Here is a 24,116-nt window from a genome sequence, read left to right as displayed (position 1 = left end):
TTCCATTTCATTGCATCACTTAGTTCTCTAATTTTCACCTCATAGTCCTGGATTTTTTAATCTCTCTTTTTTTCAGCTTCTTCCTTTTCCATAATTTTATCTTCTAATTCACCTATTCTCTCCTCTGCCTCTTCAATCCGAGCTGTGTTCGCCTCCATTTTATTTTGTACCTCATTTATAGCATTTTTTTTTTTTTAGCTCTCATGACTGTTTCTTAGCCCCTTGATCTCTGTAGCAATAGATTCTCTGTTGTCCTTTATACTTTTTTCAAACCCAGCGATTAATTTTATGATGATTATTCTAAATTCTTTTTCTGTTATATTGCTTAAATCATTTTTGGTCAATTCATTAGCTGTTGCTATTTCATGGAGTTTCTTTTGAGGAGAATTCTTCCATTTCGTCATTTTGGATAGTCTCTGGAGTGGCGCAGAACTGCAGGGCACTTCCCCTGTGCTGTCTGGAGTAACTTGAGTTGGTGGGTGGGGCCACAGTCAGACCTGATGTCTGTCCCCAGCCCACCGCTGGGGCCACAGTCAGACTGGTGTGTACTTTATGTTCCGCTCTCCCAGGGGCAGGACTCACTGTGGAGTGGTGTGGCCCCTGTCTGGGCTACTTGCACACTGCCAGGCTTGTGGTGCTGCTTTGATGGGATCTGGCATATTAGCTGGGGTGGATCCCGTAGGTGTACAAGGGTGGGAGGGGCAGGCTTAGCTCACTTTGCCATCAGTGTTCCCCTGCACAAGGGGCCCTGCAGCACTGGGAGGGAGGCAGGCAGACCCGTCAAAGGGATGGATCCACAGAAGCACAGCATTGGGTGTTTGCGTGGTGCAAGCAATTTCAGTGACAGGAAATGGTTCCCTTTGGAATTTCGGCTGGGGGATGTGAGGGAGAGATGGCGCTGGCCAGTGCCTTTGTTCCCTGCTGAGCTGAGCTCTGTGTTCCAGGGCTCAACACCTCTCCCTCCTGGTGTCCTCTCACCCTCCTGCTCTCTGAGCCGAGCTGGTGACTTATAACATTCCAGATGTTAAGTCCCACTGGCTGTCAGAACTCATGCAGTCTGGCCCCTCTGCTTTTTCAAACCAGACTATGGGATTCCACCTTGCCAGGTAGGCTGCCCCTCCACGCCCTAGCTCCCTCCCACCAGTCCGTGTAGCACGCACCACCTCTCTACCCTTCCTACCCTCTTCCGTGGACCTCTTGTCTATGCTTGGGTCTGGGGAGTCCATTCTGCTAGTCTTCTGGCGGTTTTCTGGGTTATTTAGGCAGATGTGGGTGGAATTTAAGTGACCAGCAGGACGCAGTGAGCCCAGCGTCCTCCTATGCCACCATCTTCTCCTCTGTAAATCTAGGACTTGATTCTTGAGTGAGCTCTCTATCCAGACCTGTTAATCCCCCAGCAGCTTTACAAGGTATATAAGCCAGGCATTAGCAAACCTACGTTGGAGATGAAATCTGGGGCATGGAGAAAATCAGTGATTTGTCCAAGGTTTATAGTGGATTAGGAATGGTGATGAGGGAGGCTTCAATTTCCTGACTTCTAACCCAGTGCCGGCTCTCTTGGTGGCTCCCTGTTGCCAGTTTAGGTCGGGCTGCCTCTGTGTGCCTGTCTATTCACCCCTTCTCCTTTGATGCTTTATGACTATTTCCTCATGTCATTAGTAATCCTGCCAAATATCTGTCTAGCAGGAGTACTTTATCCATGGGGCAGTTTCTCCTGAAAAGGGAGGGTTTCTTTTCATGGCAAAAGTTAAAGAAAGCCTCAATTAAAAAATAGGCAAAGGATTTGAATAGACATGTCTCCAAAGATGGTATACAAAGGACAAATATGCACATGAAAAGATGTTAAACATCATTAGTCATCAGTCATCAGCAAATCAAAACCACTGTGAGATACCATTTCACAGTCACTGGCATGGCTAGAATAAAAAGATAGATCATAAGTAGTGTTGGTGAGAATGTTGAATGTTTGGTATCCTTAAACACTGCTGGTGTGAATGTAAAATGCTGCAGCTACTTTGGAACACATCTGGCAGTTCCTCAAAAGGTTATACGTGGAGTTACCTTATGACTCAGCAATTCCACCCAAGAGAATTGAAACCCTATGTCCACACAAAAAGTTATACATCAATGTTCATAGGGGCATTATTCATAATATCCAAAAGATGGAAATAATCTAAATATCCATTAACTGATGAGCAGATAAATTCTGTTGTAAATAAATACCTATATGATGGAATATTACTTGGCCATGAAAGGAACGAAATACTAGTATTTTCTACAACATGGAAAACTTGAAAACATAATGCTTGAAAACAATGCTAAGTAAAAAGAAGCCAGAAACAAAAGGGCACTTATTGTATGATTCCATTTATATGAAATGTCCAGAATAGGTAAATCCACAGAGATAGAAAGTAGATTGGGGGTTGTCAGGGACTGGCAATGGAGGAAAATGAGGAACATGGGTGTGGGTGATAAGGGGTATGGGTTTTCTTGGGGGGTGATCAAAATGTTCTAACATTGATTTGGTGATGGTAGCATAACTCTGAGAACATCCTAAAACCACTGACTTGTATGCTTTAAAAGAGTAAATTGTATGGTGTGTGAATTATATCTCAAAAAGCTGTTACAACAAAAATGTCAAAGAAGGTCTCTACAGTTCTGTTACTTCCCAGCTACATGGTCTTAGTCATTACAGTCTCTCTGTGTTCAGTTTCCTCATCTGTAAAATGGTGATAATAAGAGAACCAACCTCACTTGGCTGCTTCTGTGAGGATTAAATGAGTTAGTACATATAGAGTACATACATAGTATAAATATACACATGTGCCTGGCATATAATTGGTGTTACAGTATTATAATCAACTATTGTTAATACAGTTTAACTGTGGGAGGGGTTCTAAATAACTTGGAAATTTTTTTTTAAGTTTACTTATTCATTTTGAGAGAGAGCAAGAGTGAGGGTGTGCTAGTAGTAGAGGGGCAGACAGAGAGAGGTAGAGAGATAATCCCAAGCAGGTTCTGCACTGCTACAAGCTGGCAGATCATGACCTGAGCTGAAATCAGGAGTCAGACGCTTAATCTACTGACCCACCCAGGCGCCACTAAAGAACTTGGAAGTTTAAGAAGAGGGTGAAAGGCTTTGTTGACAATAACACCAGATGTCAAGAAACTGCATTCATTCCACACCACCTGTTTAACTTCACGTTGCTACAGCTGCTTAGAAGCATATCTATGAAAAATCTCAATTGCAAATATCACTTGAGTTATACCCAAGAGGGTATAAGGACTCTAAGAGGAGACCTTTCCAGATTTGCTGGCCCACCATGATTTTCCTCCTTCCCACCATGATGTATCCCACAACATACTTGACTGGGAAGGACTTACCCTATTCCCACTGGGCCCCACACAAACCTGAGGATATGGTGGTAAGATCAGTTTTCTTGAGCATGAAGCCATTTGGCTGGGTTTGTATATCACTTCCTGCCTCTTCCTTTCTAGACATCCTTAGTAATTGGTAAATTACTCTTTATTTAATATGACTATGCTTAATGTCTTCCAGTCCCAGCAGTGTCCAGAGATTTTAAAGGACACATTCTTCAAGGGATTTGTCATTACAGGGGAATGGAAATAAAAGGAAGGAATGCACAGGGGAGGCAAGTTTCCAGAGCATTTTCTTATGGGTACAGCCACTTCCCATCCCTTGTCCTCTGAAGAGATATGGTCGCCCTTGGGAGCAAAAAGCGGCCTTGGGCATGGTGTCAGAGGATCTGATTTCAGATATGGAGCTGATCTCTTAAAGATCATGTGGCCTTGGCACTGTCCGAAAAGTAGGAGGTGGGGTCAGATGAGCTCTGAGGTCCCATTTAGCCCTAATACTCATCATAATCAGTAACTGACTAGTGACTTTTCCAGGTGCTGTTCAAAGAACTATATGCATTAATTCATTTACTACTCACAGCTAAACTCTGAGGTATTATTATCCCCATATGAAGCATGAGGAAACTGAGGCACAGTAAGATCAGATCCTGGCCCAAGGCCTCATACTCATGAGTGGAAGCTCCATAATTGAACCTGAGACTAAGTAAATTAATGAATGTATGAGACCCAGGTCGCCAGGCCAGACTTTCAATCACCATGTCTTCACTTATGTCTTAGGGATCTTTCCTTTTCTTTAGTCATCATTGCCCCACCCCACCTCCTCTTTTTAAGTACTTCTGGTGACATCTTTTCACTACTCACCTCTTCTTTCTGTCTCCCACATTCATACCTTCCTGTTCCTTTTGTTGCTAATTTCCAACTCGTTTCCCTCACCCTCAACTTGACTTGCCGTTCCCTTTCTCACCAGCGGATCTCAGGCTCCCAGCTCTCCCCCAGCCTCCAGTATTTTGGGCAGTCACTGAGTGGGGGTCAGGACCTTACCTTGGATGGACTGGTGGACCTGGCTGTGGGGGCCCAGGGGCAGGTGATGTTGCTAAGGTGAGAAAGCCTTTCTCAGACACTTCCAGATGGTATCCTAAGTCCACGTAGGACTCCAGCCGCCCAATCCCCATCCCACGTTGTCTTCCTGGGATCAAGGGCCTGCCATCAGCTCAGTTTTCCACTCATAGGACCAGACCTGTGCTCAGGGTGTGGATGAATATCCAATTCACATCTTCAGAGATTGCCAGGTCTGTGTTTGAATGCCGGGAAGAGACAGCCTCTGTCAAGGCACTGGGTGATGCCAACGTCTGCCTTCGTATTTATGAAAGTCCCAAGAATCAGCTGGGTGAGTCCTCTCCTCTTTGGCCCAAGAAACCCTGACACTTGGAATCCCTCAGCTCAGGACTCCTGTCTCCTGCCTTGAACCTTGTCCACCTGAGGAATTTCTGGCTCTCTCATCTCTCCTTATCCCCTCCTTTCCCCTGCAGGTGACATCCAAAGCTCTGTGACCTTTGACCTGACCCTCGACCCTGGCCGCCAGAATCCCCGTGCCATCTTTGAGGAGACAAAAGCCCGGAATCTGACTCATGTCCGAGTCCTTGGGCTGAGACAGTACTGTGAGACCGTGAGGTTGCTCCTCCTGGTAAGGGGACTTTGAAGTCCTGGGGATGGCAGAGATTCTGAGGCTGGCAGTGGGCTGGGCAGGGAAAGAACAGAGTGTGTTCTGATTCTCACTGTGGTTCAGCCCCAGCACAGCACCTGGCATACAGGAGGTGCATAACATTGTTAGCTGAATGAGTGAGTGAGCAAACGAATAAATGGATGGGTCACTTGTAATTGCTGAGGCTACATAGCTGGATTTTAGGATAGAACCACTGCTTTAGAGAGCTATGGGTTGATGTACTGGGATTCTTTTAGGAACTGCTTCTCTGAGACAGGCCTTGTCTGAGGCACTGGGGACACAGCATGATCATGGGAAACTCTAGGGGAAGGCCACAAGCAATCAAGTTCCTAGATAATAGATGTCAGATAGTGATGAATGCTATGAAGAAAGATAAAGTCGGGGCACCTGGGTCGCTCAGTCGGTTGAGCATCTGACTTCGGCTCAGGTCATGATCTTGTGGTTCATAAGTTTGAGCCCTGTGTCAGGCTCTGTGCTGACAGCTCAGAGCCTAGAGCCTGCTTTGGATGCTGTGTCTCCCTCTCTCTCCCCTCTCCCACTTGCTCTCTCTCTCTCTCTCTCTCTCAAAAAAAAAAAGAGAATAAACATTTAAAAAATTAAAAAAAAAAGGATAAAGTCAGGGAGGAGAGCAGAGAAGGTATTGGGGAGACCTCTTGAGCAGGTAGAGTTTGGGAAGATCCTGAATAGAACGAGTGAGCTGTGTAGGAGGCTGGGGGTAAGGAATTCAAGGCAGAAAATAGGCAAAGCAGAGGTTCTGCATGGTGGAATTATAGTCATTGCGCACAGATTTTACATTTTACAGATGAGGGAACAGGACACAGCTAGTGACTGTGAGGATGCGTTCCTTAGCTACTGCTGTTTTCAATGTCCATTCTCTAGGCCTGTGTGGAGGACTCAGTGACCCCCATCACCTTGCGTCTCAACTTCTCCCTGGTGGGCAAACCTATCCCTTCCTTTGGAAACCTCCAGCCTATCTTGGCTGTGGATGCTCAGCGATACTTCATGGCCTCTGTGAGTCCTGGTACTGGAATCTTCCAGAAAAGAGTGGAGGGTGTGGGTGTGGACTCCAGAACTTGGGGAAAATGTCACTTTGCCTTCCCTTTCAGCTTCCCTTTGAGAAGAATTGTGGAACTGACCATGTCTGTCAGGATGACCTTGGCATCTCCTTTGACTTCTCAGGGTGAGCTACCACTCCTTAGACCTGCCCTGGTTCCCCAACCCCTCTTCTTGAACCTGGAGCTCCTGCTCTGGCTCTTCCTAACATTTCTACCCTGTGCTCAGAAACAGACAACCTGTACCCCATTTCTTCCCTACTTCCTCACTCTGTGTTTTATCCCCAGACCATTTCTAGCCCCAGTCCCAGAATTATCTCCTGCCCTCTACCCCAACAACTAGCTTGAAGACTCTGGTGGTGGGGAGTACCCTGGAGCTGAATATGAAAGTGACAGTGTGGAATGATGGTGAAGACTCCTATGGAACCACAATCACCTTCTTCTACCCTCCAGGGCTGTCTTATCGTCGTGTGGCAGGGAGCCAGGTATCTGGGGAAGAAAGCAGCTGATGGCTGGGGGTCAGCAGAGACTCCTGTGTTTGGTTTAGAGCTCAGGCAGGTGCCACCATTGCTTAGCAGCCTCTTGTAAGCCAAGAGGACTGGGGTGATCATAGTTGGATGAATATGGTTATATTGCTGGAGCTTGCCTTGGCTCATGCTGTATTCAACTCTGGGTATTGTATTTTAGAAATACTATCAGAAATTAATTCCCACAAGGCTGCAAATGTGGAGAGAAAGGGGACCCTGCCTTAAATTTCTTTGTTTTCCACACCATATAAGTATTCCTCTTTAAATAAAACATCTTGGCCCTCAAATAGTTTAAAACACTGTTCTGTAGAAGAAAGAGTTGAATTTATTGGTTTCTATAGATCAGGGCTTTGGATAATTTGGTAATAAAACCTCAGTCTGTATGCCTAGTGCACAGCAAAGCCAGTCACTGAGACATTGAATATGCAGCATGGGAAGGGTTTATTCGAGAGGCAGCCCAACCAGGAGATGGGAAAGCCAGCCTCAAATCCACCTTCTCTAAGGGGGAGAGTCAGAGATTTTTAAGGCAACAAACAAAAAAAGAGTCTGGCTATAGGGGAGAGGAGCTACATTACTTCAAAATCAGATAAAGGAAATTAATAAGTAGGGGAAGGTTGAAGTCATTTTGTCATCTGTGCCTGCGAGAAGCTTCTGCATATGTTTTCATGCAATCCACAACCAGAGATTGGTGTCCATAATATGATCTGAGAATAGGGTTTTAGGCCCTTCTATGTCAAAAGTTCATACATTGGACATATGTGCATTCTCAGAGACAGTCAGTGGTCATGACTGGTTCTGGTCAGTTTCTTTTCCTTTTTAAAGCTTTTATTTATTAATTAAAAAGTTTAAATGTTTATTTATTTATTTTTATTATTTATTTTTTATTAAATATAATTTATTGTCAAATTGGTTTCCATACAACACCCAGTGCTCATCCCAACAGGTGCCCTCCTTAATGCCCATCACCCACTTTCCCCTCTCCCCCAACCCCCATCAACCCTCAGTTTATTCTCAGTATTTAAGAGGCTCTTATGGTTTGCCTCCCTCCTTCTCTGTAACTTTTTTCCCCTTCCCCTCCCCCATGGTCTTATGTTAAGTTTCTCAGGATCCACATATGAGTGAAAACATATGATATCTGTCTTTCTCTGACTGACTTATTTCACTTAGCATAATACCCTTCAGTTCCATCCACGTTGCTGCAAATGGCCAGATTTCATTCTTTCTCATTGCCAAGCAGCATTCCATTGTACATATAAACCACATCTTCTTTATCCACCTGTCACTTGATGGGCATTTAGGATCTTTCCATAATTTGGCTATTGTTTCCATAATTTGGCTATATAGCACCCATAAAAGCTGCTGTATGGGTACATGTGCCCCTATGCATCAGCACTCCTGTTTCCTTTGGATAAATTCCTAGTAGTTCTGTTCCTGGGTTGTAGGGTAGTGCTATTTTTAATTTTTTGAGGAACCTCCACACTGTTTTCCAGAGTGGCTGCACCAGTTTGCATTCCCACCAACAGTACAAGAGGGTTCCCGTTTCTCCACATCCTCGCCCGCATCTGTTGTTTCCTGAGTTGTTAATTTTAGCCACTCTGACCAGTGTGAGGTGGTATCTCAGTGTGGTTTTGATTTGTATTTCCCTGATGATGAGTGGTGTTGAGCATCTTTTCATGTGTCTTTTTGCCATCTGGATGTCTTCTATGGAAAAGTCTCTATTCATGTATTCTGCCCATTTCTTGATTGGATTATTTATTTTTTGGGTGTTGAATTTGGTAAGTTCTTTATAGATTTTGGATGCTAAGCCCTTATCTGGTATGTCATTTGAAAATATCTTTTCCCATTCTGTCTGTTGCCTTTTAGTTTGGTTGATTGTTTCCTTTGCAGTGCAGAGCTATTTATCTTGATGAGGTCCCAATACTTCACTTTTGCTTTTAATTCTCTTGCCTTTGGAGATGTGTCAAGCAAGAAATTAATGCGGCTGAGGTTAAAGAGGTTGTTGCCTGTTTTCTCCTCTAGAGTTTTGATAGTTTCCTGTCTCACATTTAGGTCTTTCATTCATTTTGAGTTTATTTTTGTGTATGGTGTAAGAAAGCGGTCCAGTTTCATTCTTCTGCATGTTGCTTGCTGTCCAGTTCTTCCAGCACCATTTGTTAAAGATACTGTCTTTTTTCCATTGGATACTCTTTCCCGCTTTGTCAAAAATTAGTTGGCCATACATTTATGGGTCCAATTCTGGGGTCTCTATTTATTCCATTGGTCTATGTGTCTGTTTTTTGTGCCAGTACCATACTGTCTTGATGATTACAGCTTTGTAGTAGAGCCTAAGTCTGGGATTGTGATGCCCCCCGCTTTGGTTTTCTTTTTCAACATTACTTTGGCTATTTAGGGTCTTTTCTGGTTCCATACAAATTTTGGGATTGTTTGTTCTAGCTTTGAGAAGAATGCTGGTGCAATTTTGATTGGGATTGCATTGAATGTGTAGATAGCTTTGGGTAGTATTGACATTTTGACAATATTTATTCTTCCAATCCATGAGCATGGAATGTTTTTCCATTTCTTTGTGCCTTCCTCAATTTCCTTCATAAGCTTTCTATAGTTTTCAGCATACAGATCTTTTACATCTTTGGTTACATTTATTCCTAGGCATTTTATGGTTCTTGGTGCAATTGTAAGTGGGATTGAAGTCTTGATTTCTCTTTCTGTTGCTTCATTATTGGTGTATAGAAATGCATCAGACTTCTGTACATTGATTTTGTACAGTGACTTTGCTGAATTGATCTATCAGTTCTAGCAGCTTTTTGGTGGAGTCTTTCCGGTTTTCCATGTGGAATATCAAGTCATCTGCGAAAAGTGAAAGCTCAACTTCTTTGCCAATTTTGATGCATTCTATTTCATTTTGTCATCTGATTGGTGATGCTAGAGTTTCCAACACTATGTTAAACAACAGTGGTGAGTGTAGACATCCTTGTCGTGTTCCTGACCTCGGGGGAAAGGTCTCAGTTTTTCCCCATTGAGGATTATATTAGCTGTGGGCTTTTCATATATGGCTTTTATGATGTTCAGGTATGTTCTTTCTTTCTTTCTTTCTTTCTTTCATTATTTTTATTTATTTTTTATTTTATTTTATTTTATTTTTTTATTTTTTATTTTTATATGAAATTTATTGACAAATTGGTTTCCATACAACACCCAGTGCTCATCCCAAAAGGTGCCCTCCTCAATACCCATCACCCACCCTCTCCTCCCTCCCACCCCCCATTAACCCTCAGTTTGTTCTCAGTTTTTAACAGCCTCTTATGCTTTGGCTCTCTCGAACTCTAACCTCTTCTTTTTTTTTTTTTTCCTTCCCCTCCCCCATGGGTTCCTGTTAAGTTTCTCAGGATCCATATAAGAGTGAAACCATATGGTATCTGTCTTTCTCTGTATGGCTTATTTCACTTAGCATCACACTCTCCAGTTCCATCCACGTTGCTACAAAAGGCCATATTTCATTTTTTCTCATTGCCACGTAGAATTCCATTGTGTATATAAACCACAATTTCTTTATCCATTCATCAGTTGATGGACATTTAGGCTCTTTCCATAATTTGGCTATTGTGGAGAGTGCTGCTATGAACATTGGGGTACAAGTGGCCCTATGCATCAGTACTCCTGTATCCCTTGGATAAATTCCTAGCAGTGCTATTGCTGGGTCATAGGGTAGGTCTATTTTTAATTTTCTGAGAAACCTCCACACTGCTTTCCAGAGCGGCTGCACCAATTTGCATTCCCACCAACAGTGCAAGAGGGTTCCCGTTTCTCCACATCCTCTCCAGCATCTATAGTCTCCTGATTTGTTCATTTTGGCCACTCTGACTGGCGTGAGGTGATATCTGAGTGTGGTTTTGATTTGTATTTCCCTGATAAGGAGCGACGCTGAACATCTTTTCATGTGCCTGTTGGCCATCTGGATGTCTTCTTTAGAGAAGTGTCTATTCATGTTTTCTGCCCATTTCTTCACTGGGTTATTTGTTTTTCGGGTGGGGAGTTTTGTGAGCTCTTTATAGATTTTGGATACTAGTCCTTTGTCCGATATGTCATTTGCGAATATCTTTTCCCATTCCGTTGGTTGCCTTTTAGTTTTGTTGATTGTTTCCTTTGCTGTGCAGAAGCTTTTTATCTTCATAAGGTCCCAGTAATTCACTTTTGCTCTTAATTCCCTTGCCTTTGGGGATGTGTCGAGTAAGAGATTGCTACGGCTGAGGTCAGAGAGGTCTTTTCCTGCTTTCTCCTCTAAGGTTTTGATGGTTTCCTGTGTCACATTCAGGTCCTTTATCCATTTTGAGTTTGTTTTTGTGAATGGTGTGAGAAAGTGGTCTAGTTTCAACCTTCTGCATGTTGCTGTCCAGTTCTCCCAGCACCATTTGTTAAAGAGGCTGTCTCTTTTCCATTGGATGTTCTTTCCTGCTTTGTCAAAGATGAGTTGGCCATACGTTTGTGGGTCTAGTTCTGGAGTTTCTATTCTATTCCATTGGTCTATGTGTCTGTTTTTGTGCCAATACCATGCTGTCTTGATGATGACAGCTTTGTAGTAGAGGCTAAAGTCTGGGATTGTGATGCCTCCTGCTTTGGTCTTCTTCTTCAAAATTCCTTTGGCTATTCGGGGCCTTTTGTGGTTCCATATGAATTTTAGGATTGCTTGTTCTAGTTTCGAGAAGAATGCTGGTGCAATTTTGATTGGGATTGCATTGAATGTGTAGATAGCTTTGGGTAGTATTGACATTTTGACAATATTTATTTTTCCAATCCATGAGCAGGGAATGTCTTTCCATTTCTTTAAATCTTCTTCAATTACCTTCATAAGCTTTCTATAGTTTTCAGCATACAGATCCTTTACATCTTTGGTTAGATTTATGCCTAGGCAAGGCAATTCTCTTGCCATTCACAATTGCTTCTTGGTGCAATTGTGAATGGGATCATTTTCTTTATTTGTCTTTCTGTTGCTTCATTGTTAGTGTATAAGAATGCAACTGATTTCTGTACATTGATTTTGTATCCTGCAACTCTGCTGAATTCATGTATCAGTTCTAGCAGACTTTTGGTGGAGTCTATCGGACTTTCCATGTATAATATCATGTCATCTGCAAAAAGCAAAAGCTTGACTTCATCTTTGCCAATTTTGATGCCTTTGATTTCCTTTTGTTGTCTGATTGCTGATGCTAGAACTTCCAGCACTACGTTAAACAACAGCGGTGAGAATGGGCATCCCTGTCGTGTTCCTGATCTCAGGGAAAAAGCTCTCAGTTTTTCCCCGTTGAGGCTGATGTTAGCTGTGGGCTTTTCATAAATGGCTTTTATGATCTTTAAGTATGTTCCTTCTATCCCGACTTTCTCAAGGGTTTTTATTAAGAAAGGGTGCTGGATTTTGTCGAAGGCCTTTTCTGCATCGATTGACAGGATCATATGGTTCTTCTCTCTTTTTTTGTTAATGTGATGTATCACGTTGATTGATTTGCGAATGTTGAACCAGCCCTGCATCCCAGGAATGAATCCCACTTGGTCATGGTGAATAATTCTTTTTATATGCCGTTGAATTCGATTTGCTAGTATCTTATTGAGAATTTTTGCATCCATATTCATCAGGGATATTGGCCTGTAGTTCTCTTTTTTTACTGGGTCTCTGTCTGGTTTAGGAATCAAAGTAATACTGGCTTCACAGAATGAGTCTGGAAGTTTTCCTTCCCTTTCTATTTCTTGGAATAGCTTGAGAAGGATAGGTATTATCTCTGCTTTCAACGTCTGGTAGAACTCCCCTGGGAAGCCATCTGGTCCTGGACTCTTATTTGTTGGGAGATTTTTGATAACCGATTCAATTTCTTCGCTGGTTATGGGTCTGTTCAAGCTTTCTATTTCCTCCTGATTGAGTTTTGGAAGTGTGTGGGTGTTCAGGAATTTTTCCATTTCTTCCAGGTTGTCCAATTTGTTGGCATATAATTTTTCACAGTATTCCCTGATAATTGTTTGTATCTCTGAGGGATTGGTTGTAATAATTCCATTTTCATTCATGATTTTATCTATTTGGGTCATCTCCCTTTTCTTTTTGAGAAGCCTGGCTAGAGGTTTGTCAATTTTGTTTATTTTTTCAAAAAACCAACTCTTGGTTTCGTTGATCTGCTCTACAGTTTTTTTAGATTCTATATTGTTTATTTCTGCTCTGATCTTTATTATTTCTCTTCTTCTGCTGGGTTTAGGCTGCCTTTGCTGTTCTGCTTCTATTTCCTTTAGGTGTGCTGTTAGATTTTGTATTTGGGATTTTTCTTGTTTCTTGAGATAGGCCTGGATTGCAATGTATTTTCCTCTCAGGACTGCCTTCGCTGCATCCCAAAGCGTTTGGATTGTTGTATTTTCATTTTCGTTTGTTTCCATATATTTTTTAACTTCTTCTCTAATTGCCTGGTTGACCCACTCATTTTTTAGTAAGGTGTTTTTAACCTCCATGCTTTTGGAGGTTTTCCAGACTTTTTTCTGTGGTTGATTTCAAGCTTCATAGCATGTGGTCTGAAAGTATGCATGGTAAAATTTCAATTCTTAAACTTATGAAGGGCTGTTTTGTGGCCCAGTATATGATCTATCTTGGAGAATGTTCCATGTGCACTTGAGAAGAAAGTATATTCTGTTGCTTTGGAATGCAGAGTTCTAAATATATCTGTCAAGTCCATCTGATCCAATGTCTCATTCAGGGCCCTTGTTTCTTTATTGACCGTGTGTCTAGATGATCTCTCCATTTCTGTAAGTGGGGTGTTAAAGTCCCCTGCAATTACCACATTCTTATCGATAAGGTTGCTTATGTTTATGAGTAATTGTTTTATATATTTGGGGGCTCTGGTATTCGGCGCATAGACATTTATAATTGTTAGCTCTTCCTGATGGATAGACCCTGTAACTATTATATAATGTCCTTCTTCATCTCTTGTTACAGCCTTTAATAAAGTCTAGTTTGTCTGATATAAGTATGGCTACTCCAGCTTTCATTTGGCTTCCAGTCGCATGATAAATAGTTCTCCATCCCCTCACTCTCAATCTAAAGGTGTGGTCAGGTCTAAAATGAGTCTCTTGTAGACAGCAAATAGATGGGTCTTGTTTTTTTATCCATTCTGATACCCTATGTCTTTTGGTTGGCGCATAATCCATTTACATTCAATGTTATTATAGAAAGATATGGGTTTAGAGTCATTGTGATGTCTGTATGTTTTATGCTTGTAGTGATGCCTCTGGTACTTTGTCTCACAGGGTCCCCCTTAGGATCTCTTGTAGGGCTGGTTTAGTGGTGACGAATTCCTTCAGTTTTTGTTTGTTTGGGAAGACCTTTATCTCTCCTTCTATTCTAAATGATAGACTTGCTGGATAAAGGATTCTCGGCTGCATATTTTTTCTGTCTAGCACCCTGAAAATCTCGTGCCAATTCTTTCTGGCCTGCCAGGTTTCAAAAGAGAGATCAGTCGAGTCTTATAGGTCTCCCTTTATATGTGAGGGCATGTTTACCCCTTGCTGCTTTCAGAATTTTCTCTTTATCCTTGTATTTTGCCAGTTTCACTATGATATGTCGTGCAGAAGATCGATTCAAGTTACGTCTGAAGGGACTTCTCTGTGCCTCTTGGATTTCAATGCCTTTTTCCTTCCCCAGTTCAGGGAAGTTCTCAGCTATTATTTCTTCAAGTACCCCTTCACCACCTTTCCCTCTCTCTTCCTCCTCTGGGATACCAATTATGCGTATATTATTTCTTTTTAGTGTATCACTTAGTTCTCTAATTTTCCCCTCATACTCCTGGATTTTTTTTATCTCTCTTTTTCTCAGCTTCCTCTTTTTCCATAACTTTATCTTCTAGTTCACCTATTCTCTCTTCTGCCTCTTCAATCCGAGCCGTGGTGGTTTCCATTTTGTTTTGCATTTCATTTAAAGTGTTTTTCAGCTCCTCGTGACTGTTCCTTAGGCCCTTGATCTCTGTAGCAAGAGATTCTCTGCTGTCCTCTATACTGTTTTCAAGCCCAGCGATTAATTTTATGACTATTATTCTAAATTCACTTTCTGTTATATTATTTAAATCCTTTTTGATCAGCTCATTAGCTGTTGTTATTTCCTGGAGATTCTTCTGAGGGGAATTCTTCCGCTTGGTCATTTTGGATAGTCCCTGGCTTGGTGAGGACCTGCAGGGCACTTCCCTTGTGCTGTGGTGTATAACTGGATTTGGTGGGCGGGGCTGCAGTCAGACCTGATGTCTGCCCCCAGCCCACCGCTGGGGCCACAGTCAGACTGGTGTGTGCCTTCTCTTCCCCTCTCCTAGGGGCAGGATTCACTGTGGGGTGGCGTGGCCCATCTGGGCTACTTGCACACTGCCAGGCTTGTGATGCTGGGGATCTGGCGTATTAGCTGGGGTGGGTAGGCAAGGTGCACGGGGGCAGGCGGGGCAGGCTTAGCTCACTTCTCCTTAGGTGATCCACTTCAGGAGGGGCCCTGTGGCAGCGGGAGGGAGTCAGATCTGCTGTCGGAGGTTTGGCTCCGCAGAAGCACAGAGTTGGGTGTTTGCGCGGAGCGAGCAAGTTCCCTGGCAGGAACTGGTTCCCTTTGGGATTTTGGCTGGGGAATGGGCGGGGGAGATGGCACTGGCGAGCGCCTTCGTTCCCTGCCAAACTGAGCTCTGTCATCCGGGGGCTCAGCAGCTCTCCCTCCCTTTTTCCTCCAGCCTTCCCGCTTTCCGAGCAGAGCTGCTAACTTATGTCCTCCCAGACGCTAAGTCGCGCTTGCTGTCGGAACACAGTCCGCCAGGCCCCTCCGCTTTTGCAAGCCAGACTCAGGGGCTCTGCTTGGCTGGCGAGCCGCCCCTCCGCCCCAGCTCCCTCCCGCCCTCCGTGGAGCGCGCACCGCCTCGCTGCCCTTCCTACCCTCTTCTGTGGGCCTCTCGTCTGCGCTTGGCTCCGGCGACTCCGTTCTGCTAATCCTCTGGCTTTTTTCTGGGTTATTCAGGCAGGTGTAGGTGGAATCTAAGTGATCGGCAGGACGCGCGGTGAGCCCAGCGTCCTCCTACGCCACCATCTTGACTAGTCTCCCAGGTATGTTCTTTCTATCCCGACTTTCTTGAGAGTTTTTTATTAAGAAAGGATGCTGTAATTTGTCAAATGCTTTTTCTGCATCTGTTGACAGGATCATATGGTTCTTAGCCTTTCTTTAATTAATGTGATGTATCACATTGATTGCTTTGCAAATATTGAACCAGCCCTGCATCCCAGGAATGAATCCCACTTGATCATGGTGAATAATTGTTTTTATATGCTTTTGAATTCAATTTACTAGTATCTTGTTGAGAATTTTTGCATCCATATTCATCAGGGATATTGGCCTGTAGTTCTCCTTTTTTTGTGGGGTCTCTGGTTTGGGAATCAGTGTAATGCTGGCTTCATGGAATGTGTCCAGAACTTTTCCTTCCGTTTCTATTTTTGGAACAGCTTGAGAAGGATAGGTATTAAGTCTGATTTAAATGTCTGGTAGAATTCCACTGGGAAACCATCTGGCCCAGGACTCTTGTTTGTTGGGACATTTTTGATAACTGATTCAATTTCTTCACTAGTTATCAATCTGTTCAAATTTTCTGTTTCTTCCCGTTTGAGTTTTGGTAGTGTGTGGGTGTATAGGAATTTGTCCATTTCTTCCAGGTTGTCCAGTTTATTGGCATATAATTTTTCATAGTATTCTCTGATAATTGCTTGTATTTCTGAGGGATTGGTTGTGATAAATCAATTTTCTTTCGTGATTTTATCTATTTGGGTCCTCTCTCTTTTCTTTTTAAGAAGTCTGGCTAGGGGTTTATCAATTTTACTTATTTTTTCAAAAAATCAGCTCTTAGTTTCATTGATCTGTTCTACTGTTTTTTTTTTTTTGATCCTATATTTTTTATTTCTGCTCTGATCTTTATTATTTCTCTTTTTCTCCTGGCCTTGGGGTTTCTTTGTTGTTCCTCTTCTAGTTCCTTTAGGTTTGCTGTTAGATTTTGTATTTGGGATTTTTCTTGTTTCTTGATAGGCCTGGATTGCAATGTGTTTTCCCCTTAAGACAACCTTTACTGCATCCCAAATGGTTTTGACTGTCGTGTTTTCATTTTCATTTGTTTCCATATATTTTTAAATTTCTTCTTTAATTGCCTGTTTGACCCATTCATTCTTTGGTAGGATGTTCTTTAACCTCCATGCATTTGGAGGTTTTCCAAACTTTTTCCTGTGGTTGATTTCAAGTTTCATAGCATTGTGATCTGACAATGTTCATGGTATGATCTAAATTCTTTTATATTTATTGATGGCTGTTTTGTGACCCAGTATATGATCTATCTTGGAGAACATTCCATGTGCACTCGAGAAGAATGTGTATTCTGCTGCTTTTGGATGAAAAGTTCTGAAAATATCTGTCAAGTTCATCTGGTCCAGTATATCATTCAGGGCCATTGTTTCTTTATTGATTTTCTGCCTATATGATCTGTCCATTGTTGTAAGTGGAATATTAAAGTCACCTGCAATGTCCATATTCTTATAACAAAATTGCTTATGTTTGTGATTGTTTTATATATTTGGGAGCTCTCAAAATGGGCGCATAAACATTTATAATTGTTAGCTCTTCTTGATGGACAGACCCTGTAATTATGACATAATGCCCTTCTTCATTTCTTGTTACAGCCTTTAGTTTAAAATCTAGTTTGTCTGATACAAGTATGGCTACTCCAGTTTTCTTTTGACTTACAGTAGCATGATAGATGGTTCTCCATCCCCTCACTTTCAATCTGAAGGTGTCCTCAGGTCTAAAGTTAGACAGAAAATTGATGGGTCTTTTTTTTTTAATCCATTCTGATACCCTATGTCTTTTGATTGGAGCATTTAGTCCATTTACATTCAGTGTTATTATTGCAAGATGTGGATTTAATGTTATTGTGTTATCTGTAGGTTTCATCTTTTTGGTGATGTCTCTGGTCCTTTGTAGTCTTTGCAACATTCCTCACAGAGTCCCCTTTAAGATCTCTTGCTTTTATAATTCTCTCTTTATCTTTGCATTTTGACAGTTTCACTATGATATGTTATGCAGAAGATCAATTCCTGTTACATTTGAAGGGAGCTTTCTGTGCCTCCTGGATTTCAATATTTGTTTCTTTCCCCAGATTGGGGAAGTTCTCAGCTATGATTTGTTCAAATTGCTCCTATCTCTGTCCCTTCTTATTCTGAAATTCCTATGATATGGATATTATTACATTTCATTGAATCACTTAGTTCTCTAATTCTCTCCTTATGGTCCAGAATTTTTTTTTATCTCTCTTTTTCTCAGCTTCATCTTTTTCCATAATTGTATCCTCTATTTCACCTAATCTCCCCTCTGTCTCTTCAGTGTTCACTGTCAGCACCTCTAGTTTATTTTGCACCTCATTTACAGCATTTTTAAATTCATCATGACTATTTTTTAGTTCCTTGATCTCTGCAGCAATAGATTCTCTGCTGTCTTTTTTTTTTTTTCAATCCCAGTGATTAATCTTATGACTATTATTCTAAATTCTTGTTCAGTTATATTGTTTATATCTGTTGTGATCAAGTCTTTAGCTGTCATTTCTTCCTGGAATTTCTTTTGAGGAGAATCCTTCTGTTTCATCATTTTGGCTAGTTTTCTGTCCCTTATGTGTTTTAGAAACTTATATGTCCTGCACCTGCGAGCACTACTATACACCGTCCAGGACCTGGACCTTCAGGAGGTGTTTTTTGGAGTGTGTTATGTACTCTCTGTTGTTGTGACTCTAGTTTCTTTATCTCCCTCTTCGTAGTGATGTTTTGGACTCTGTACCAGGTGTGCTTTGATTTGTTCATTAAAGTAACCCTGGAAAAAAAAATTTAAAAAAAGGGGGTGGTGGTAGTGGTGGAACAGGCCTTATCCCATACAAAGAGAAAAATGACCGTGGACGGGAAAAAGAAAAAAAAAGAAAATTGACCAGGCAGGAAACTATATGGCTTAATTCAGAGAGAGAGAGAGAGAGAGAGAGAGAAGAAAATAAAGAGGGAGATATAGAACAGGTATAAAGAAAATAGATTAAATATGTCTGCTTAAACAAACCAACAACCTGAATACCCAGACTAGGGAAGGGAAGAAATAAGGAGAAAAGGAAGAAAAAATATATAAACTAAGAATTGTCCAAGAATTAAATTTGGAAAGGGAAAACCTCTGGGTGCCTTGGAACCAGTGGCAGCGCTCATCTGGAGGAGGGGGTGTCTGGTTGGTCAGTGTCAATCTCTGGTAGATATGTAGTCACCTGGTGTTGAAGGGTATGGTTTGGTGTAGGTGAGTCCTGCCTCCACTGTGGGCCTGTTGTCCCTTCTCTGAAGCCCCACCTTGTTGGTGATGGGGAGAAAAATGGTGACACCCCAGTCTCTCCTCCCCAGACCAGGTGTCCCAAACCACTCTGTTCAGGTAGTCCTCGCAGCACTGTGTGGGCATAAGCAGGCCTATTTTTTTTCTTTGCTCCACTGACTCGACTCCTATGCCTCCCTAGTGCTCAGCTGGGATTCAAACCCTGATGTCTTAAAGGGTCCCACTCTGTGCACCTCAGTTCTGGGAGAAGTGCCGCTCCACCCCACCGATAAATGGTTTCTGGCTGGTGGGCACAGGCAGGGTCCTTTTTCCTTTGAATGGCTGTATACATTCTTCCCACAGCACACGAGGGAGGGGATTGCTTTCTCCCACTGTGGACTGTGTCTCTGAACTAGTTACCGAGCCCTGGGTTGGCTCCCCTCCTTTCCAGGTGCGAGAACAGGGCAGCTGACTCCAGTCCAGAGAAAGCCTCGAAGTTAGAAATTGGATTTTTTTTTTTTCTGATCTCAGGTCTATGGTTTCTCTCTTGTCCAAATATAGTCTTACACTTCCACAGCCCTTCTCTCCCCTTTGTCTCTCCACAGAAGGGGATCCCTCCCCTTCATGCCTATGCCACCCATTTTATCTCTCCCAGTTCACAATCATACACCTATGGGCCAGGTTGTCCTTGTGGGCCCCTGGAGATGTCTCTGTCACTCTGTGGCCCGGACTCTTGGAATTCAAAGTCCTTTGGCCTCAACACTGCTGTGTTTGAGGGACTAGGAAGCTTTGGGTCCCCCTACCTCTCTGCCATGTTGTATTCCCTGGTTCTGGTCAGTTTCTTAGTGAAGGCTTGAGTCTCTGCAGGATAACTAAATCAACCTTCTGTTATCATGGCATCAGGCAAGACTGTTATCTACAGAGACATGGTGGCAGGCTGCATTCTGAGAACAAGCAGATTTGGGTAAAAAGTTGCAGTTGCACTTATTAGTCCTGTTAACTCTTTGGTTACTGGTTTCCATACCCACTGTCTTTTGATTATTTCTCATTCTTGAGGGAACTGGGATGATGACTACTCTAGCTATTTCCTGCTGAAATAGTGTGTAGATCAGGGTTAGAGGAATGGAAACTTTTTGCACTTATTTGGAAATATCCTTTGTTCCATGTTGTAAGTTAACATTCTGCATTACCAAAATTTTGTACTTTGGTTAATAGTTTTTGTACATTTTATACCACATTTTATGATTAAATAGCAAAGGAGAAGTAGGAATATGAATAATCCTAGGGAAATTGATCTAATTTCTTGGAGGATCCAAGAAAATAACCTGGAAAACGAGTCCAAATCTGAGTCTGGGACATTAGGGGAGACTTGTAACCAAGTAGCTTGTTGTCTTATTTTGTAAATACAAGCTTCAATTTCTGAGGAAGTGCTAATATATATGCTGCATGATGAATTAGCTTTTACACAAACACCTCCTTGCTCTGCTAAAATATAATCTAAATTATGTTATATAAAACTATTATATATTATATTATATAAATTATATATTTTATAAATTATATTATATTAAATTATATTATATAAAACTATTCCTGCCCAAGGCCTTTTGTTGGGCTGCTATGGCTTAGGAAGTTTTATTTTATTTAATAATTCCTAAAGTTACTGAACAATTTCTTATCATATGTTCATGTGATGTCATTCAACACTTTGGCAATAATGGTCTCCCAAACATGTACCAAATTCCATCTTCCTGACTTCTGGGAAAATAATCAGAATATTTTGTGATTTCTCTCTTTAACCTGTAGAACAGTTGAGAGGACTGGTCAAATGTCTGCCTTTATTAGAATTATATATGAAAAAAGGGGTGACCAAATGTCCTAGGAGACAAGTACCTCCCATGTGCTAGCCACATAAACATTCATGTTGCCAAGGGAAGTGTTGATATCCACAAACAAAAATGTAACCTGGGGTTCACATAGCACTCCTCTTAGTTTATTGGGGTCAATACTTTCATTTTTCAAAATCATTGTATTATTTGAAACCAAGAAGAAGTATAGTTAAGTTTGGTGTAATTGGTAAGAGAGTAACACAGAAGGGTGTGGGGGTCTTATGTTGTCAAGTTCTTTTAGTTTTCAGTATTGTACAGAGAGGAGCAGGACAAGATGAGTAACTTTTTTTTCAATTTTTAAAAGTTTTTTTTTTTAAGTACACATTTTATTTTATTATTGTTTTTTAAATAATTTATCGTCAAATTGGCTAACATACAGTGTGTACAGTGTGCTCTTGGTTTTCGGGGTAAATTCCAGTGGTTCATCATTTACACACAGCACTCAGTGCTCAAGATGAGTAACTTTTAAAACAGCATATTTCTCAAAAATATCTAAAAGGTGATGAAAGGAAAAAGGGTCAATTAATTTAAAAAGAGGTGAAATTATTAACTGTTATGATTATATTGTAAACAAAAGGAGAAATACAAGCTTCTAGGGTGTATTCCAATCATTGAATGTGAGAGGCCCATATTTTGGGATAGTTGGGAGAAAAATAAAGGATAAGAAAAATGAGGGAGGCCAAGTTGATTAACCTGATTCTGTAAGCTAATGGAGTGCATTGATTTAGATGTATTGAAAAATTAGGGATCAGAGAAAAGTTGGTTACAGGCATTACTATTGATTGGGTCATTGTGGTTGTACACTGAGTGTGGTTTAGGGTGACATATCCAATAGGTATATGACATTTGAGAATTCCTAATCATGGAATTATCTTTCCAAACTTGAGAGATTGTAATAGGAAATTACTTAGGAAATGTAAATAGGAAATATAAATAGGAAATGTAATAGGAAAATGCAAATAGAAAATGGAATAACATTCACAGTGTATAAACTATTAATAGGTCATAAGTTATTTGTTACTTATCTATTGGTTTCTTTAGACCAGTTCTCCCAAGTAGCAGTTTCAGGCCCATCTCAGGCTTTCTGGTCCAAGCAGAGTTTTTCCCTATGTTCTTGTTGACAGGACATAGGGAACCAATGGATTCTTGTGGAACCAGTTTGAGTGTGGTAAATCTATGGCTTAATTCCCTTCAGTTTCACTGAAGAATGGTGGTCAACAGCACCTCATAAGGTCCTGTCAACTGAGGTTGGAGTTGATCCTCCAGGTGCTTCTTATTCAAGGTGTTTAATAACACCAAGTCTCCAAGATTCAAGCGGTGTAAGAATACATCTGTGAAATGCATCAACCTGATAGAAGCAAATGTATGTATAGCACTTAGAGTATTTCCCAAAGATTGAATGTACCCAATAGTATCCAAATCCCTAACATGAGCCCCACCTGGAACTCCTAAGTCATGAAAAGAATACAGAAAGTGTCTTTCATAAAACATTTCATAGGGGATTAAACCAAGCCTACTTCTAGGAGCCACTCTTACTGAAGCAGGGCAACTGACAAGAACTTTTTTCCCAGTTAAGTTGGTTTCTTGGCAGATTTTTATCAAAGTTTTTAAGCATATGGTTCATTTTTTTCCCTGTTTTCCCAGAATATTGGTGTCTCTATGAAGTATGTAGTCTCCATCAAGTGTCCAAGGCATTAGATACTGCTTGTGTGACCTTAGCCACAAATGCTGCTTCATTGTCTCTCTGAATTGTTAGTGGCAATCCAAACCTAGGATTGGTTTTAAAGTGTTTTGAAAACTTCTGAAAACTTCTCTGAATGGCATGAAAAAAACTCAACCCAACTTGTAGAGGTGTCTGTAAATTCTAGCAAATATTGAAAGTTACCTGTTGTTTTCGGCATCATGGTAAAATCTTCCTACCAATTTTCTCCAGGTTTGGTGTCTCTAAGTTCTATTATCTTTTAGGACTTGTGGGGGTTCGGTCCTAGGATTTTTTTTAGCACAAATGTCACAAAAGAGCAGCATTATGTCCATAACAGGTGCTTTGTGAATATCACTAATTATCTCTGCCAAAAGATATTCTAGGTTAAGGTTTATTCCTTATTTATTATATTTCCAGCCAGTTTCAATGCCATAAATATGTCCAAATATCCATTTCTTAGCTCTTCTTAGGTCTTCAGAGGAAGGTTAGAGTTGATAGGTTAGATAGAGTTGATAAGGTTAGTTAAGTCTATGTCTGGTACTAAAGCTGTTATAGAGGGTTTTGAAGTCTTTGTATGATCATGCCTGATTGTTACCTTTGGCAAGAAAACAGTCCAATTTCTGGTGTCCTCAGCAGGGGACAATAGCTACCTCCTTGAGTTCCAAAACGGCTTCTAGTACTTCTAAAGTCTCTTTGTCATGTTCAATTTCCCTATTTCCTGAATTTAACAAACTTCTTTCCTTCCAAATGGCTCTGAATATGCATGGACTGGTAAAAAGGTGTATTTAGAATAAGTAAAAATAGTCACTGTCTTGTCATACCTAAATGGAGGGCTCTTATGAGAGCTATGGCTTCAGCTTTCTGAGTGAAGGTACCTGGTGAGAGAGCTTCTACTGATGGGTCATCACTGCATATCCAGCTCTTTATTGTCCGTGATCCATAATATACTGCTCCAGTCCACAAACATCTCAAAGTCTGGATTTTCCAGTGTCAGATTCATAAAATCAGGATGGCTGGAATAAACTTGTTAATTATCTGTATACAGTCATGTATGGGTCCCTCAGTGTTGTTGGAGAGCAATGTGGCTGGATTCAAGGTGGAGACCGCTTTCTAAGTAACATTGGGGTTGTACAAAAGGACAACCTGATATTTGCCTAATCTTCTAGAGGTGAGCCAGTAGCCACTCTTTTGTTCCAGTAGGAAGAGTACATAAATGTAGAGTATGCAGTGTGGTAGGATACCCCAAAGCAAATTTTTCTACTTGTAATAGATTACAAGTGGCTGTTATTGCTCTCACACACATTGGCCATCCCTTAGTTGTTAGATCTAATTATTTAGAAAAAATAGCAACAGATCTTTTTATGTTGCCCAAATTCTGAGTTAGCACTCCCAAGACTGATCCCCTGACTCTCATGGACAGACAAATCAAAAGGCTTCCTGATATATGGAAGGCTCAAAGCAGGAGCTGTGAGTAGCTTTTCTTTAACAACTTGGAA

At 41.3% G+C, this 24,116-nt stretch overlaps 1 protein-coding gene across 6 annotated transcripts in view; it reads left to right on the top strand.

Moving 5' to 3' along the window:
- The window catches only part of LOC125154643 (integrin alpha-X-like), a 50,203-nt gene that overhangs the window by 13,758 nt on the left and 12,329 nt on the right, over positions 1-24,116 (top strand). For all 6 annotated transcript variants that reach the window (XM_047839168.1, XM_047839169.1, XM_047839167.1 and 3 more), the window contains 6 exons: positions 4,346-4,476; positions 4,608-4,765; positions 4,908-5,062; positions 5,981-6,112; positions 6,208-6,281; positions 6,497-6,638. In XM_047839168.1, coding sequence (XP_047695124.1) covers positions 4,346-4,476; positions 4,608-4,765; positions 4,908-5,062; positions 5,981-6,112; positions 6,208-6,281; positions 6,497-6,638 — 792 coding nt within the window. The remainder of the gene's footprint in view (positions 1-4,345; positions 4,477-4,607; positions 4,766-4,907; positions 5,063-5,980; positions 6,113-6,207; positions 6,282-6,496; positions 6,639-24,116) is intronic.

This window comes from Prionailurus viverrinus, chromosome E3 (assembly GCF_022837055.1).
Source record: "Prionailurus viverrinus isolate Anna chromosome E3, UM_Priviv_1.0, whole genome shotgun sequence".
Lineage (NCBI taxonomy): Eukaryota > Metazoa > Chordata > Mammalia > Carnivora > Felidae > Prionailurus > Prionailurus viverrinus.
Note: the sequence above shows the minus strand (reverse complement) of the source record. Positions and strands in the feature narration are given on the sequence as shown.